At 42.7% G+C, this 19,381-nt stretch overlaps 1 protein-coding gene across 1 annotated transcript in view; it reads right to left on the bottom strand.

Moving 5' to 3' along the window:
- Positions 1 to 19,381, bottom strand: part of PCP4 (Purkinje cell protein 4) — an 80,794-nt gene that overhangs the window by 41,874 nt on the left and 19,539 nt on the right. Inside the window, exon 2 of the mRNA XM_023559108.2 lies at positions 127 to 178. Coding sequence (XP_023414876.1) covers positions 127 to 178 — 52 coding nt within the window. The remainder of the gene's footprint in view (positions 1 to 126; positions 179 to 19,381) is intronic.

Raw genomic sequence — 19,381 nt, 5'->3', positions numbered from 1 at the left:
CCCTTTCTAAACTTAAGCACCGACACATATAGTAAGCTGATTTGAATAGAAGACATGGTCCACACCTGCTGCACACCCAAGGCTGCATATGGGAAAAGTGAAGTTGGACTATTCATGTCAACTTACCATTTTCACCAGATGTCTTGTCTTTTCCACTGGTTGCCCCAGAACCTTGTCGCTAAAGATATATAAAAAAGAAAAGAAAAAAGAAGAACTGTTACCACATATAGTCAGAATTATTTTTGTCCCCTTTAGAGTTTCAAATATCGTTTGCATTATACCAAGTTCTATGTCACTTTAACTCAGATGGTTAAATTACGATGCTCAAGACACCAGAGCCATGAGCTCAACCCAAGAAAGGAGCTGGTACAGTGGCAAAGACTCTGTCCCTTGTCCACTGGTCTACTAAGGCTGTTCACTAGTCACAAGGGAAACCAGATGAGAGACTATTGTAATACGAGGGCAAGAGCCAAGGGTTTGTGCAACTGCAAAATTGGAACCATCCTATCTGTCAATGATGGGTGTTACATGGCTATATTATCATTCCAATCACTATGCCCCTGTATTATTTTTAGATAAATTTTAATGAACTAAAATACTGACGAATAGGTAAAGCATAGGACATTTAAAAGAGAGTGAAACTATTCTGCATGATAGTGTCATGGTGAACATAGGACATTATGCATTTCTCAATATCCATAGGACCGTACAACACAAAGAGTGAACCCTAATGTAAACTCTTCAGTTATTAATGATATTAATATTAATAATACACCACCCATTGTAACAAATGCACCACAGGAATGCAAGATGTTAATAATGAGAGAAACAGTGTATGGGGAGAGAAGGAACATATGGGAACTCTCTGTACTTTCTGGACAATTTTTCTGTAAACTTAAATCTTTCTAAAAGTAAAGTGTATTGAATTAAAAAAAAAAACCTTATGTTGATAGTCAATTTCTCCTATCATTGAGTTATTTTTTTTGTCATTTTTTATGCCTATCCTGTGCATTTTCATTTTACCAGGTTTGACCAAAAAAAAAAAAAGACCAGACTTATGAAAATTCTATGGTTAGTCTTGAATCTTCAGGCAAGATTCTCTATATATCTGTTGTGTGAAATGCATTACATGTGTAAACATACAAGCATATATCCTCAAAGTTTATCCAGTTACTGTCTTTAAATAATAAAGCTGACAACTCATAAAAGGATCTTCATAACTCTTCTGGTACATGGAGAGAGAAGTATTTTATCAATTCAATTTTTTGATCATTACCAGAAAATATGTTTAAAGTTAAAAAAGCTTAAAGAGACAAACAAATCTTTCTTATATGAAATCCATCCAGAGTGTTCCCTAGAAGCGAGGATGACGAAGCTTCAGCTCATGTACACATCATCATCAGGAAAGACTAATCACTAGAAAAGAACGTCAAGTTTGATAGAGTAGAGGGTCAGTGAAAATGAGGGAAACCTTCAGTGTAATGGATTGGATTATAGCCACAACAATGGACTCAAACATACCTACGATCATGAAGACGGCAGAGAACTGGGCTATGTTCCCTCCTGTTATACATAAGGTCACCATGAGTCAGAGCCAACTTGATGGCAACTGACAACAGCAAAGAGACTGTAAAGTCTCTAACTTTCACCTAAAAAGAACAAATGAGGCCCTGGTAGGGAGTGTGATTTGTTCAAGATTACTTTGGTAATTAATTAGTTGGGGAGTCACTTCCTTGCAGGAATGTCATTGTTACATAATCATTCAAATGGAATCCTAGAAAGGGGGGCAGACACTGAACACAGAGAAAACCACTACTTCTTTTTGTATGTGACCCCCACTACAGGATAAGTTGGTGTTAGGTGCCATCGAGTCAGTTCCAACTCACAGCGACCCTATGCACAACAGAACGAAACACTGCCCAGTCCTGCACCATCCTTAAAATTGCTGTTATGTTTGAGCTCATTGTTGCAGCCACTGTGTCAATCCACCTCGTTGAGTCTTCCTCTTTTCCACTGACCCTGTACTTTGCCAAGCATGATGTCCTCCAGGTACTGATCCTCCTGACAACATGTCCAAGGTATGTAAGATGCAGTCTAGCCATCCTTGCTTCTAAGGAGCATTCTGGTTGTACTTCTTCTAAGACAGATTCGTCTGTTCTTTTGGCAAGCAATGGTGTATTTAATATTTTTCACCAACACCACAATTCAAAGGCGTCAATTCTTCTTCGGTCTTCATTATTCACTGTCCAGCTTTCACATGTATATGATGTGATTGAAAATACCATGGCTTGGGTCAGGGGCACCTTCGTCTTCAAGGTGACATCTTTATTTTTCAACACTTTAAAGAGGTCCTTTGCAGCAGATTTGCCCAATGCAATGCGTTGTTTGATTTCTTGACTGCTGCTTCCATGGGTGTTGACTGCAGATTCAAGTAAAATAAAATCCTTGTCAACTTCAGTATTTTCTCTGTTTATCATGATGTTCCTCATTGGCCCAGTTGTGAGGTTTTTTGCTTTCTTTATGATTACGTGCAATCCATACTGAAGGATGTGGTCTTTGATCTTCAAGAGTAAGTGCTTCAAGTCCTTTTCACTTTCAGCATTCAAGGTGGTGTCGTCTGCATAACGCAGGTTGTTCACGAGTCTTCCTCCAATCCTGATGTCCCATTCTTCTTCATATAGTCCAGCTTCTTGGACTATTTGCTCAGCATACAGATTCAGTAGGTATGGTGAAAGGATACAACCCTGACGTACACCTTTCCTGACTTTAAACCAATCAATATCACCTTGTTCCATCTGAACAACTGCCTCTTGATCTATGTAAAGGTTCCTCATGAGCACAATTAAGTGTTCCGGAATTCCTATTTTTCGCAATGTTATCCATAGTTTGTTATGATCCACACAGTCAATGCCTTTGCATAGTCAATAAAACACAGGTAAACATCCTTCTGGATGTGAAACCAGGAATATCATTGCTGCTGTCAGATGGATCCTGGCTGAAAGCAGAGAATACCAGAAGGATGTTTACCTGCGTTTTATTGGCTATGCAAAGGCATTCAAATTATTAACAGGACAAGAGTTTCCTCAAAATTTATAAATGGCCTCAGGACTTCAGCCTAAAACAGAATCATAGAAACAACCAGCAAGTCACTTTAGTTTTCAATGTTGTCATGAGAAATCCCCAGATCATTAGTCAACTCTTGATTATTGGCAGTTGCTTTCAAGTTTAATGTAGTTAAATAGGGTGGATGATAAAGACCTGTGTAAAACAAGTTCATCATTACTTTGCAGACTTATTGCCTTGTGCAGTTGATAACTCAAGAGACTAAGTAAAGAGTCTCCTATTTATTACCACCCCCGCCACACACACCTACACACCCATCCAAGTCAATATAAAATACATATGTCCTTCCAGGTTGTTGTTTGCTGCTATCAAGTCGGCCCCAGACTCACAGTGATGCACAACAGGATTGGTCCATTGTGATCCATCGTGTTTTTACCGGCTGAGTTTTTTTGAAGTAGATCTCCAGGCCTTTCTTCCTAGTCTGTCTCAGTGTGGAAGTTCCACTGAAACCTGTTCAGCATCATAGAAACAAGTCACTACTAAGAGGCCTGCACTAATAGATGGTGGCTACACATGAAATGCGTTGAATCTGGGTCTCCTGCATTGAAGGCAATAATTCTACCACTGAACCACCACTGCCTTCAAACCAGCTGCCGTAAGTCGACTCCAGTTCATGGCAACCTCGTGCATGTCAGAGTAAAACTGTGCTCTGTAGAGTTTTCAGTGGTTGATTTTTTGGAAGTAGATCACCGGGCCTTTCTTCCAAGGCACCTATGGATGGACTTGAACCTCCAAATGTTCAGTTAGTAGCTGAGTGCATTAATCATTTGCACCACCCAGGGACTCCCTCTCAGGTCACGGGGAGGAAAAGCCTCCTTTCTCCTGCAGGGAGTGAAGAGTAAAAGCGACAGGTAGGAAGGTTACATAAATGTGGGTCCCTTCTTCATATTTAATTTGGAGCATCTTGAATTTGCAAAACCCAAGACCTGCCTGTTTTCACATGGATATACAAGGTTGCAGTCCTTAGCCAAGCATCTATTGTTCATGAACAAACTGCCATTTAAATCTCAAGTCATAGCATCTCTCCACTACCCAAAATGAAAACCAAAAAACCAAACCAGTTGTCATCAGGTTGATTCTGACTCATGGTGAGCCTATGTGTGCAGAGTGAACTGTAGAACCATGCTCCATAGGATTTTCAAGGCTGTGACCTTTCAGAAGCAGATTGCCAGGCCTTTCTTCCAAAACACCTCTAGGTGGATTTGAACCACCAAACTTGTGGTTAGTAATCAAGCACTTAACCATCTGGGCCACCCAGGGACTGCTACCTAGTCAACCTGTTAGATATACCGCTTTGATTTAAAATAGCTAACGTGGGGACAAGATGGCCGAGTAGTCAGATTACTCAGGTGGTCCCTCTTACAACAAAAGCTCAAAAAAACAAGTGAATCAATTATATATACGACAAGGTAGGATCCCTGAACATCAAAGGCAAAGTTAAGAAACTGGACTGAGCAGTAGGGGGAGGGAGAGACTGTTCAGAAGCGGTTCCCTGACTCAGCAGGAATCAGCACCCCTCAGCCCCAATCCCCTGGCATGACTGTAGTTTCCTTAGCCACAGACAGCCAGCCACACAGAGTCTACTCACATCTCTGGAATCAGCAAAGAACAGCACTCTTTGCAAAAGATAAGTGTTTACGTCTAATTTACTGCATGGATCAAATAGCACCCCTTTCAAAAGAACTCTCTCCCACGTATCTGATCCCTCCTCTCTCTGCCCCAGGCTCCGAGCTGGCTTCAGTGACAGTCGATTTCCCTGGGCCTGAGATAGGTCACGCTGCGTGCGCTGAGCCATTCTTCCAGCCTTGGAGAGGAAAAAAATTAACAAATGGGGAAAAAATAATCTACCGGCTCCCCTAAACTGGTAACTTAAGGCAGAGGTAGCTCCTGTCCAGGCACAAACAGTGTGTGGACTTTGAACGCCTTTCACCCCTGCATGGACCTGCGTGGCCCCATTTCAGCAGCTAGGCCCTTGTTGTCACAGTGCAGGCATGTATATGCCTGAGGTCTGACTTTAACTCTTTCAGTTGTGTGGTGGAAAGGCAGGTTTTTGACATTTGACTCCACTCTGCCTAAGCTGGGTACTCACCTATCCACTTCAGGGGCCTGAGGACTGGTAGCTCCACCCATAACACCTAGCCACCTGCAACAGAGGTCCAAGGATAAGTGGTCCCTTCCAGTCATTACACCTAAAAGCATTGGGTACCTATGGTACAGCTGCAGAGCCCACCCACCTGTGCACTCTAGCAAACAGGGACATGCCTTCCTCGCAGACACTCAGAGGATGGTTGTCAGCCCTGTGCCTTGCTCAGAGTGTGACCCCTGCTGCAACCAGAAACCTGTGCATACACCAATCTCACTGCTCCTCTAAGACTGAAGGTGAGACCCTGCACCACAGTTGGTGACCAACTACCTGGACACCTGAGCTGAATCCATATAAGAAAAGTGAATGGACTCCTAAGCTCATATACCCGGTAACAGCTCTAGCCATCCCGTGACAAGACGTTAGAGCCTCAAAGGCTACAATAATCAAGCTAGATCACTGGAGCAGCCTATCCGGGTATATCAAAACAAAACAAAGCAAGAAGCTAGGACACAGTAAGCAAACATAAAATAAATTAATACGATAACTTATAGATGGCTCAGAGGCAACACTCAATATCAAATCACATAAAGAAGTGGATTATGATCATGTCAACAAGCTCCCAAAATAAATAATCAAGGAATCTTCTGGATGAAGAAATCTTCCTGGAATTAGCAGAGGTAGAATACAAAAGATTAATATACAGAACTCTCCAAAAGATTAGGAAAGAGATCAGGCAAAATGCAGAACAAGCCAAGGAACACACAGATAAGGCAGTCGAGGAAATTAAGAAGGTTATTCAAGAGCATAATGAAAACTTTAACAGGCTGCAAGAATCCATAGAGAGACAGCAATCAGAAATTCAGAAGATTAACAATAACATTTCAGAATTAGACAACTCAATAGAAAGTCAGAGGAGCTGAATTGAGGAAACGGAAGTCAGAATTATTGAAAATGAAGATAAAACACTTGGCACCAATATATTTGAAGAAAAATCAAATAAAAGAATTAAAAAAAAAAATGAAGAAACCCTAGGAATCATGTGGGACTCTATCAAGAGAAATAACCTACTAGTGATTGGAGTACCAGAAAAGGGAGAGAAAGCAGAAAATATTATAGAGAGCATTGTTGAAGATTTGCTGGCAGAAAACTTCCCTGATATCACGATGGAAGAGAAGATATCTGTCCAAGATGCTCATCAAACCCCACGCAAGGCAATCCCAAAAGAAAGTCACCAAGACATATTATAATCAAACTTGCCAAAAACAAAGATAAATGGAGAATTTTAAAAGGGGCTAAGGATAAATGAAAAGTCACCTACAAAAGAGGGTCAAGAAGAAAAAGCACCGACTACTTGGCAGAAACCATGCAGGCAAGAAGGCAATAGGATGATGTATCCTTGAAGGAAAAAAATTGCCAGCCAAGAATCATATATCCAACAAAATTTTCTCTCAACTATGAAGGTGAAATTAGGACATTTCCAGATAAACAGAAGTTTAGGGAATTTGCAAAAGCCATACCAAAACTACAAGAAATACTAAAGGGAGTCCTCTGGTTAGAAAATCAATAACATCAGATATCAATCCAAGACTAGAACACAGGACAGAGCAACCAGATATCAGTCCAGATAGGGAAATCACAAAAATAAATGAAGATGAAAAAAAAAAAAAAACACTCAAAACAGGGAAACATACATATCATTATGTAAAAGATGACAACATTAAATCAATAAAAAGAGACTAAAAAATGCAGTTGTACATAAAATAGTTAACACCTTGTTTACATATAGTAGATTTGTACCTAATAAAAGTGCCCCTCTCTCCTTGCTTGTCCTTACTTGGATGCCTCCCCTTTTCAGTCATGAAGCTGGTAAGATTGCTTCATGGAAATGATAGAAATCTTCTGACCGCCATTGTGGAGGGCCAAGCCAACAACACAGTAGCAGTCCCCAGCTCAGCTACTTTAGTGCTTAAACCCTCCACCCTTCCCCACAGAATTTACAGACAGCCCAGAAACAAAAATTGAATTCCATGGAATAAAAGGACCTTGATTGAGAGTTGAATAAAGTCAAATTAAATGGAATCCACACACAAAATGGATTCACCCCCTATGCCCACTGTCTTTAAATGTCTTAGGCTTTGACACCTTTCAAATGTCATGAACACCTAGCTCCATAGACGATTACTTTTTAGAAACCTGAGGAAAACCAAAATGACAAGTGCACAGGTGAGAAAGGAAGTCATTTTTCAGGATTTCTAAGACGGGGTTTTGGAGCCAGGTCTTATCTGATGGAGGTGGAATGAAGTTGATGGCTGTCACAGGAGACAGTGCCTCGCATCAGAAAACAGGCCTGATGGAAAAGATATAATTACCAAAAGCCTCTCATCTCAGAATCCTTTGAGATCTTGCAACCTTTTTAAAGCAAGACTGGGGGTAAAAAAGGGGAGAACTATCCAAGGGTGTGCCTATTCCCAGTGTCTAGGGTGGCCATCGAGGTCCCTGGATGGCTCAACTACTAACCTAAATGTTGGTAGCTCCAACTTGCCCAGCAGCACTGTGGAAGAAAGGCCTGGCAATCTGCTCCCATAAAGATTACAGCCAAGAAAACCTTATTGAGCAGTTCTACTCTGACACACATGGGGTCGCCATGAGTCAGAATCAACTCTGTAGCAAATGGTTTGGTTTAGAGTGATCACTACGCATTATTCTATCAGCAGGTGAGGTATCAGCAATAAACGGGAAGGGTCTATGCTGGGCTGGGAGTCTGGGTAGTCTTAGCTCACCCATGCTGGGACCAGACAGGACCTAAGCACTCACAGATATCATCCAGGCATTTAATTCTCACAGCATCCCTAAGGAGCTATCATTATCACATTGTTATCCAAATCAGCCTCATTTTACAGGTAATATCCTAAGGCACAGAGAGGAACTTGCTCAAAATCACACAGGAAAGAAGTGGAAGAGACAGAATTCAAACCCTGAGACACCAGCTCCAAAGCTCTCCCTCTTAACCACTATGCCTGAGTGTCCCTCAATATCATAGGTAGCATCCCTCCTGAGGGCCTCCATCAGCAGGGGACAGTAATGAGGCAGGCAAATCCAGGTTTTAAGGTTACCGTGACTTCATTAGGAGTCCCTGGGTAGTGCAAACAGTTAATGCATTCAGCTGCTAACCAAAAGATTGGCAGTTCAAGTCCACCCAGAGGCACCTTGGAAGAAAGGCCTAATGATCTGCTTCCAAAAAGTCAGTCATTGAAAACCTTATTGAGCACAGTTCTACTCTAACACAGATGGGGTCACCAAGAGTTGGGGTCACCATGAGTTGGGGTCGTCAGGACCCATAAGCTGAGAGTTTTGAGGGCATTTGGCTTACAGGAAGAGGCAGAGTCAACCCAACAGTGGATGGCTCAATTATATAATAGCTGTGAGATCTTTTGTGAAGCTTAAATAACATAAGAACCCAAAAGTAGGTTATGCTAAAATGAATAAACAGATGAATGTAGGTCTTTCTCCAGCGGTCCACTAGGGAAAAGATTCTTTTCATGAGGTGATAGAAGTTAGAGTCCTATGAGAGAGGCCTCCTTCTTTCCCCACCCAACTCTCATCCCCAAGGGAGATAAGACCCCAGTATACTCCCTCTATAAGCCCCAACCATGATCTTCTCCTCATCCTAAAAAAAAAAAAATCTGCTGCCTGGAAATAATCACGTCTCAACAGTATCACCTATACCAATTGGACTTATAAACAAAATCAGTGTTAAGGGAAAGGGGCATGCATGATAAACTGCCCTCAGCACAAGCCCTGAGATGAGAGTCTGGAATTCTGAGCTCTTTCCCTGAAATTTCAGAAATGCTTGTGTGATATCATACCACCACTTCATTATTCAGTTTACATATCAATATGACCTAATAGATTTGATTATGCAGAAAAGTTCTCTCTGGTCAAGTACATGCAATACAATTCCCAGGTTCACTCAGAAGGGAAAACATACTGTCAGAGTTATCTAGAAAACCAAGCATGCTTAAGAGCTTCATGAATGTGGCATTCAATAGCTTTCTATCAGGAGAAATTTGCTTTGATGTTTTCCCACAGATCTAGATAGTCAAATGTCATGGCCACTAAAACAGCAGAGGTTGATATAGGTGGGCTTTTGCCCATTTTCTTCTCTTGGGGGTACAGACAAAAAAAATCAACCTCAATTTTAACAACAGCAAAAACAGAGCCATTAGATCTTAGCATAATTTTGCTTCCAGGGGAACACCACCATGATGCTTGCTGTCTCCTCCTGGTCATGGTACTCCGCACAGGTGTCATATTCAGGTCCTACTCCCAGCCACACCCCAACTCTAACCACCTCATTTTCATAAGATGTTTCTGTCTGGGACTCTTCGCAACACCTTGTCCCATGGCAGGCACAGCACCTTCTCCCACATTCTCTTAAGTGTCTAGAATAAATGTCCCTTCCTTCTTCCACCATCTGAAATCATTGTCCCTATTTTTCAAGCCAACTGTGTTTATACTCCTCTGGCAATTCTACTGTCATCGCCAGAGACCTCGTCAAGGGACAGACGATCCATTGTGGGGGAGTGTCTCCCCCTCAGATTTACTTTCACAATCGTAAATTATAAAACCGCTTGGCTCCTCAGAGCAAAGACACCTTTTCCTCAAAACCAGCCTTTGGATACCAACCTCCTTTCACCATTAAAAAAAAAAAACATTAGGAAATGCTAAATACCCACCTACGGTTGCAATACAAGAACTTAAAATTAAAAAGTATTAATCTCTTTCTCTACCACAAAGCGACTGGCTTATACGCATGCTGTGGAACCATTGAGTAGCACTGGGGGAAATTAACCAGCTGCTGTCAAGTCGACTCCAAGTCATGGCGACCCCATGTGTGCCAGAGTAGATCTTTCAGAAGTAGATCACCAGACCTTTACTCCAAGGCACCTCTGAGTAGACTCAAACCTCCAACCTTTCAGTTGGCACCCGAGCACCTTAACTGTTTGCACCACCCAGGGCCTCTAGCATTGAGGACAACTGATGGAACTCGGCAGAACCCCTTCCAGATGAGGACTACTCTGGGTTCTCAACCCTTAAACACTCACCAAGGGGCTCACACCAGTCTCAGAAAAGGATATTTCCTACCTTTGTGATGTTCACTAATAAAAAGTTGTTGTTGTTGTTGTTGCTGTTGTTGGGTGCCATCAAGTCAATTCTAACTCATAGTGACCCTATAGGACAGAGTAGAGCTACCCACAGGATTTCCTAGGTATAATTTTTATGGGAGCAGATTGTCAGGTCGTTTCTCCCATGGAGCCACTGGGTGTGTTCTAACAGCCAACCTTTCAGTTAGCAGCTGAGCACTTAACCACTGTCCACCAGAGTTCCTTAATAAAAAAAGAGTATTTCAGAATTTAACAAAGCTCTAATTAAGAGGAAGCTAAAAAAAGAATAGGTATATGACAGGTCCTTGTGCCTTAAATGCTGCTTCTTATAATCTAGTACATGTCAGGCGGCCAAAAAAGGCAGGAGAGGTATTTAAAGGGATAATGTTTTAAGTCATTTTTCCTGAAAGTTCCATAGCACCAAGGGCTGCATGAAAATAACAGAGAATACATCTTAGTCTGGGTTTCCCAGAAAGCAGGGCCTGAGGCAAATGCCGTTGGTGCTACTACTTTATTAGTGAGGGTGACGCCAGGATGCAGAAGAGATGGGAAGCAGGGAAGGAGAAGGAGTCGATGGGAAGACATGCCATCAAGCTGGCCACTGCTTGGTGCAGCCAGCTGCTGATCCTGTGGGTCTGTCCTCCAAGAAGTTGTGTGAATTGCCTTTGAGGGCAGCTATATTAGTCTCTGGGGCCCTGGTGGCGCAGTGGTTAAGCATTTGGCTGCTAACCCAAATGTCAGCAGTTTGAATCCACCAGCTGCTCCTCGGAAACCCCATGGTGCAGTTCTACTCTGTCCTATAGGGCTGCTACGAGTCAGAATCCACTCAACTGGCAACGGGTTTTTGTTTTTTTTATGTGTTAGTCTCTTAGGGCTACCACAGATTGGGTGACTGAAAACAACAGAGATTTATTGTTTCACCAAATCAAGGTGCTGATAGAGCTATGCTCCCTCTGAAGGCTCGAAGGGAGGACACTTCCTTGCTCCTCCTAGCTTCTTACGGTTGCTGACAATCCTTGGCATTTCCTGGCTTGTAGATGCATCACTCCGATCTCTGCCTTCGTCTTCACATAATGTTCTTCCCCGTATGACCATGTGTCCTTTTCTGTTTTTATAGGAACGCAAGTCATTGGATTTAGGGCCCTCCCTAATCTGGTATAACCTCATCTTAACTAATTACATCTGCAAAGACCCAAGTAGATATGAATTTTGTAGGGACACTATCCAACCCAACACTACAGAGCCTCGGGGGAGAAGGGAACACGTTTGTCCACCAGTTTCCCATTGGTCCAAGGTTTGCACATGGAGTGCTGATCCCCAGTGCTTCTAGACTGTGCACACGCTCCTAGCATCTGCCGTGTGCTCCAAAAGGAAGCCCCAGGGCAGGAGGTGGAGGCAGTGAGGTTCTGGCAGGCTGCACCCACCTGAAGTCTGTCGGAGCCCAGGCAGAGCTGGCCACCCACGAGTGTCCTCACTGAGAGGATGCAAAGTAACAGGAAGAGGTTCTGATTAGCACATAAATTTGTCTGGTGACTTCTTTGTTTCTACTAAGTTGCAAAATCATGGGCAATCCCTTCATATTAGATGCCCCACTAACTGAATCAAAAGACAAAAAACCAAACCCACTGCCATCAAGTCAATTCTGACTCATAGTGACCCTACAGGGCAGACGTAAAACTGCCGCAGAGTTTCCGAGGAGCACCTGATGGATTTGAACTGCTGACCTCTTGGTTAGCAGATGTAGCACTTAACCAGGGTTTCCACTAACTGAATTAAAAAAAAAAAATGAGTAGTCCATACTAATTTTCAGACAAATAACCAGCTCTGAATCCATTTTTCCCTGTACTTTGAGCTCGCAAGGGATATTAGGGTACGTCTGACATTTCTATGCTCAATCCAGGAGCTACACAAGCATCAATCATAATAATATAAATTAATAGTGTCAGGTTGAATAGAAAATGTGCTGGCATCCAGAACTCGTAAACAACTCAATGGCTGTGTTCATCACAAAGCTTATGGTTCCTTTGAAAATGAGAGACTTGATGACTTCCTGGTCCACTATTCTTGCTAGCAAAATCTGTTACAAAATTGTAGTGATCTTTGAGTTATCATCTTCAGAGAAGGTGAATGAGACTTTTATCTCAGGCACAGGATTTTAAGGGGGATGGCAAACAAACTCAAGATGCCAAAATAAATGATGTTTTAATACAATATGCTTAAAAATCAAAATTAATGCAAAATTCAAGATGAACAAAATACTAAATTTTTAAATAAAGACAAGATCAGTACTATTGACGTCTCCCTTTACCTCTGGCTCTAACGCAAGCAGCTCAGTGCTTCCCTAAAGCAAGTAAATGACTCAAAGAACTGAATAGTTTCAAGGGTTTAGGAAATTATTCTAACAGTCATTGAAATTCTCTCTTTACACCTTTCTCATGGGTCATGGTTATAAGTTAAGAATTCATGTTGTCATTTTGTGAGTGTTTATTATATGATTTCTAGAACACTAGGGTGGAAGAGCCCATCTTCCGTAATTCCTCAACCCTGTCCTTATAATCAGGTATACCTCTCATATGCCATGTTTGAAACCAAATTACCAAAGCCTGTTTCCTCATTAATGCTAACTCAGAACACCAGACACATCCTGTCTGTTTGGAAAAACCATTCAACCCAGTACATATTGTTGCATCTTTAGGATGAAACACAAGTTCACATTAAAAGACAATTATTTTTACTCCAGAAGGCCGAAGACAATGAAACGTGAACTGAATTCCAGCTGGTTAAATTTGGAGTGCAAATGACAATCCAAGAACATTTTCTGAAGCTATACCTAAAGCATATAAGTGGATAAATTTGTACTCACTCTAAGAACATGGCTTGGTATTTAATTTGGTGAGACAAAGCCTGACAAGTGGGTCACCACTTATGGTTGGGGAACCCAGAGGCTTCTGAAGCAGTAAAGGCCCAGATCATTCCCATATTCCCCAGGGTTCTACCCATACCCTGCCCTTTCCTCCTCATCTCCCTAGTATGTTGTTGCTTTTAGTTGCCATTAAGTCAACTCCGGTTCATGGTGACCTTACGTACAGCAGAACGAAACGTTGCCAGGTCCTGTGCCATCTTCATGATCATTGGTATGTTTGAGTCCATTGTTGTGGTTATTGTAGCAATCCATTTCATTGAGGGTTTTCCTCGTTTTCCCTAACCCTCTACTTTATCAACCATGGTGTCCTTTTCTAGTGATTGGACTTTCCTGATGACATGACCAAAGTAAGCATCCTGCAATCTTGCCATCCTCACTTCCAAAGAGCATTCTGGTTATATTTCTTTTAAGACTGATTTGCTTGTTCTTCTGGCTGGCCAACCCCACAATTCAAATATATCAATTTTTCTTCTGTTTTCCTTTTTCATTATCCATCTTCCCAGTACTCTTGCCCATTTTGCCACCAAATATTGAAAAAAAGCCTTAAAGATGCATTTGACTTTGGTAACACCAAGACAGAAAGAAAGAAGATAATTTTCATGCAGCCAGGTCTGCAAGGGACAAAGGGCAAAGTGACCCTACAAAGATGTTGCTTACAGAGGCATGTTTCAGCTCCATCATCAAGCCATCATTGAAGGTAGTGAAATGGCTACTCACTGTCAAGGTATCAACCTTTCCACTAGTTGCCTCAGAAAGAAAAATCTGCAGCTAAACACTTTTGGTGTCTCCCAAGCCAAGAACTAAAAGATTACTTTTCAAGCGGAAAATCGAAACTAGGTATATCTACCAATATGCAAAATAATGTGAGTGAAGGCGGTGGGTACAGCGGCAGACCCAGCCCAACTGCCCTGCAGGGAGGTGACGCATTCCTGGACTGACTGCTTTTGGCTTCTAGGACCTGGCACTGGGTGAGGCTGGAGGGCCCTGAGAAGAAGGGTGCATTCCTGCCTTAGCTCAAAGCCTGGTGGGGCAGATGGAGAAGAAGCAAACCATCTCACCAGGGAGAGGTAAGATCTGTGACCCAGGAATGACTAAGTCAGGGGCATAGGGAGGGACCCCAGCTCACACCAGAGAGGTTGGGGGTCAAGGAGGGCTTCCCACATCCTGAGGGAAGAGTGTGAGTCACTAGCTCCCCAGAAGATGCATATTGCTGAGGAAATCCCCCATTGGAGCAGCTGTTTCCTCCCTCTGAGAAAGAAAGATGGTAATCTCTGACTCCTACTGGCCCCGATAAGGGACCCGGAACCAGCAGGTGTGCAATCCACATCTGCTCCCTGCTCCATCCAGGATGGTGCTTCCCAGAGGAGTCATCTCAAGTGAACAACTTATCTGCATCAAGGGAGGCTGCTCTTAAGCATTTTGTCCTCTGTTCCCAACATCTGGCCTCTGTTGGCCCCTGTCTACCAAGTTGGTGTACAGACTCCACGAAGGATGGAAGGAAACATCTGTCTCATTCTCATGGTGGCTTGCAAGCTCTTGTTAGCAAGTGCTGCTTAATGCCATCTATTCCCTGGTGATGCATTTTCTCTGAAGTTATCTTCCTCCGTGGTGCTGTCTTCGTTTTGTGCTGTAGCATCCTGATATTAAACATTTCTAATGATTCCAGGGTTTTCAGTACCCCTGAAATGGTAGCATCGTGATGAACAGCTCAGAGAGGCCATAAATAAGAGGAAAAGCCCACATCCGCAAGTCTTTGGCGTAGCTTTGCACACTCACCCTCGGGGTCATGAAATCTCAGATAGTGCAGATTCTTCCCGGAACCAATGCCCTCCACTGGAGAGACATTAAGACACAGAAATGCCCCAATTATCCCAGCCAGCCCTTCTAAGCATTTCTTCTGTGGCTCTCTTCTGATCACCATGTTTATAAAGCAAAAAGACGTGTTTCTAATGTGTTGTATTTAATGTTTTATGGAGAATCGTGAGTCTCTAAGATGAAACACCAGACTTTAAATGGCCGAGGGAGCAAACCCACAGCAATTTGGCAGTGCAGTGGATAAACAGCTGGGCAGACCAGCAGGTAGCTGATGACTGCCCGGGGCCACTGCCATCCTTAGGCACCTGGCTTCTCGGGAACATCAAAGGCACAGCATTAAAGCACCTTCCAAATCAAAGTCCCCAAATTTGTCTGAAGAGAGATAAGACTCTCCTGCCAACATTTTGTAATAAGGAGAGAATAGATTTATTACTCACCACCGACATTTTTAAATCTTCCCTAATTCCCCTAGTAGCATCTCAAAAGGTGAACATTAAAAGCACCACTCATTTAATCCTTAAAGATGCAGAAACTTAAAGTTGTCAAAAGCAACTTCAGCTGGAAGGGTTGAGAAAAATAGCTGGTTAAAGAAAAAGCGGGGGAAGGGATCTTAAATGACAGGACATTAATCTTTCTAATTCTTCCACTGCGCTGCTCTCACCTCACAGAGACCCTCAGGCTGAAATTCTGCCCCCAATACTACGTTCTATTCCCGGCATTTTTATCCTGACCTTTTGAGTCGTAGAAATAATTGCATCCCTGTTAGTCTAGGCAGACTCTGTGAAAGGACCCTCACTTTCAGAGATGTGTGATTGCTCTGTGGAAATTCACTTTATATTTTATCCTACAGACGAATCTGCAAAATGAGCATTTTCTGGTCCGTTCTGCAACTGATCACTGGGATGGCACAGAACCAGGCAGTATTTCGTTCAGTTGTGCATGGGTGGGGTCGCCAGGAACCGGGGGGCTGACTGAATGGCAGCTAACAAAAACAGCAACCCTTAATTACCTCCTTTGTATCAATTTTCTTTTTAAATAAAAGTGTGTTCTATTTATGAAAGGCGGGTAAGTTCATCAAGAAAATTTTGGAAAATAAAATCACCAGGAAGAAAGTGGAAAAAAAAAAAACAAAAAAAACCTATAATCCAACTCCCACTGCCCCGCTGCCTTCGAGTCGAATCTGACTCATAGCGACCCTGTAGGACAGAGTAGAACTGCCCGATAGAGTTTCCAAGGAGCGCCTAGTGGAATCGAACTGCTGACCTCTTGGCTAGCAGCTGTAGCACTTAACCAGTACGCCACCAGGGTTTCCATAATCCAACTAGTCAGAGTTAATCAATGATGATATTTCAAAAGGTCTCTTTCCCATCTTTTTTTCTGTGTGGACGTACATACAGTCTCTGTTTTATAAGAAGTATCTGTCATGGATTGAACTGTGTCCCCCAAAATATGTGTATGCCAACTTGTGTGCGCCATGATTCCCAGTGTTGTGTGGTTGTCCTCCATTTTGTGATTGTAATTTTATGTTAAGAGGATTAGGGTGGGATTGTAACACCACCCTTACTCAGGTCACCTCCCTGATCCAATGTAAGGGGAGTTTCCCTGGGCTGTGGTCTGCATCACCTTTTATTTCTTAAGAGATAACAAGAAAGAGAGGCAAGCAGATAGTTGGGGACCTCCTACCACCAAAGAAGGAGTGCCGGGAGCAGAGCTGTCCTTTGGACCCAGGGTCCCTGTGTGAAGAAGCTCCTAGTCTGGGGAAAGATTGATGAGAAGGCCAACAGAGAGAGACAGCCTTCCCCTGGAGCTGACACCCTGAGTTTGTACTTCTAGCTTACTTTACTGTGAGGAAATAAACTTCTCTTATTGAAGCCATCCGCTTTGGTATTTCTGTTTTAGCAGCACTAGATGACTAAGACACTATTGTATGCTACACATATCATTTCTAACAGTTGGTGTGTTCATCAGCTGCAGGTATGTGATGCAACTTAGAGAGCAGCTGTCACGATGGCCTCGGTATAAGATCCTCTATAATTTCATTGATGTGACAGCGAGAAATGTCTGGCTGAGGCTGGATGGAGATGCCCCAGCTCACATGCCCATCCTCTGTCCTCTCCGCTTCTAAGATCTTACGAGAACCAGAAACTGTCATCACTCTCTTGATCACTGGTTAAATTTCTCTGACTTCAGCTTTTAATTACAAAGCACCGTTTAGAAATTATTGCAACATCTTATTTAATTTATTTGCAAGCTTATGTGTTCATGCAATTCTAAAGACAGTGTCAGTACCTTGTATCCAGGGCTAGGTTTATTTCGACTTAGAGTGGGATGAGGAAGGATGTGGGACCTGAGGTTGGGGTGAAGGAAGAGACCGACTACAAAGGGACACAAAGGAACTCTTTGAGGAGACAGAATATTCCATATCTCAATTATGAGACCATAGACATGTGTCACAACTGATCAAACTGTACAAGTAAAAAGGGTAGATTTTAGTATATATAAATTATATGTGTGTAAATTATTAAAGGTATTAATTGTACATATATAATAAGTACATATAAATTAATAAACCTGATTTTAAAAAAAGAAGGGGAACGAGGGTCCTGAAATCAGACTGCCCAGGTTATCCCAGCCCTGCCACTTAGCATCTGTGACCCTGAGCAGGTCACTTAACTTCTCTGAGCCTTGGTTTCTGCTTCTACAAAATGGGGGTAACAATCTCTCTACTTCATTGGGTTGTGAGAATTCAGTGAAGTAAAAATACTCACATTGCATGGATCTGGGCCCAAAAGGGAATAAGACTGCAAAGAGCAGGTAAAGCAGGCTTAATTCCATTGTATACAGTGTGCTGTATAGTTGAGGGCACCAAAAGCAGACCGGGCTCTGCCATCGGAAGACTGGTATTAACTTGTAGTTCTCACATATGGACACATGATCCTGGATAAGAGATTTCTTCCTCTGAACGTCTTAATCTGCTCAGTTTCTTCTTCATGGGGAATTCAAATGAATAAAATAATATAAAGCACTACCTCGTGTGGCTAGTATAAGAATCCAAAGAGAAATTATTAATATTTGTGTTTCTTTTTCACAAAGCATGTAACCCCTACCTGTATTAGTGGTTAGGTTATCATTTCAGTCACAGTTTCTTAGACCTCTGATTCTGGGGTGGGTGTTTTTTGTGTGTTGGGTACAGATCACAGCCTCTATTTTGCTCTAGAAAGAGAAGCTGCAAGAGCAGGTAGGCTGACAACTGAAGGAGGAGTGGGAGAGGAACCCAGGGGAATTTGGGGGCCCGGTAACTATGTGTGGCTCTTCTCAAGTCTGAGGTTGTATAAATGGTCATGTGAATCAGCACACACCTATACCGTACCCACTTAGCCCAGCGATGATCGTTAACATGCCTTCAGCCATCTTTCCACCACCCTTTGTCTGTCTGTAGTAGTGGGGTGGCGTGTATGTTGCTTATGATGCTGGAAGTTATGCCCCCGGGATTTCGGATACTAGCAGGGTCACCCATGGCAGACACGTTTTAACAGAGCTTCCCAGACTAAGACAGACTAGGGAAAAAAAGCCTGGCGATCTACTAAAAATTAGCCAATGAAAACCCTACAGATCACAATAGAACATTGTCCAATATAGGGCTAGAAGATGAGCCCCCTAGGGTGGAGGGCACTCAAAATACACAGTAGCCGCAACAATGGACTCAAACATACCAACGATCATGAAAATGGCACAGGACTGGGCGAAATTTCTTCCTGTTGTCCGTGGGGTCACCGTGAGTCAGGGTTGACTCGACAGCAACTACTACGACAGCCATCTTTGGAGGCTCCATGGATCCATAAGGATCCAAAATGACGCCTGAACGTGGATCTCATTATCCACCTCCTGCCTCCAAACTGCATGGGGAGAAATTCTCCTTCATCTGAGTTATCCTCAGAGTAAAAGCTGTGGATGGGAAGGCCAGATGCTCTCTAGAACAGCTGCTGTGACTGAAAAGTAGACAACCGTAGGCTCTCAAACAAAGACGCAGATATCCAAAAGTTTGACTTCTCACAGTGTATACAGAAGGTACCAGATTAAGCAGAGCAGAGAAGGACAGGAGAGCTTGCTTTCTCTCCACATCCCTAGTGGACACGGCTGGCCAGCCAGATGCCATGAGGAAGACAGGAAGTGAAAAATTTTCAATAAAAGATACATCTAAATGCAGAAATTGATACTTGACTGTAAATTGACCCATTTGAGGACAAGTCTATCTTTTACAAATAATTA

The sequence above is a fragment of the Loxodonta africana genome, chromosome 2 (assembly GCF_030014295.1).
Source record: "Loxodonta africana isolate mLoxAfr1 chromosome 2, mLoxAfr1.hap2, whole genome shotgun sequence".
NCBI lineage: Eukaryota > Metazoa > Chordata > Mammalia > Proboscidea > Elephantidae > Loxodonta > Loxodonta africana.
The sequence above is the reverse complement of the archived record's forward strand: the minus strand, read 5'-3'. Positions and strand labels throughout refer to the sequence as shown.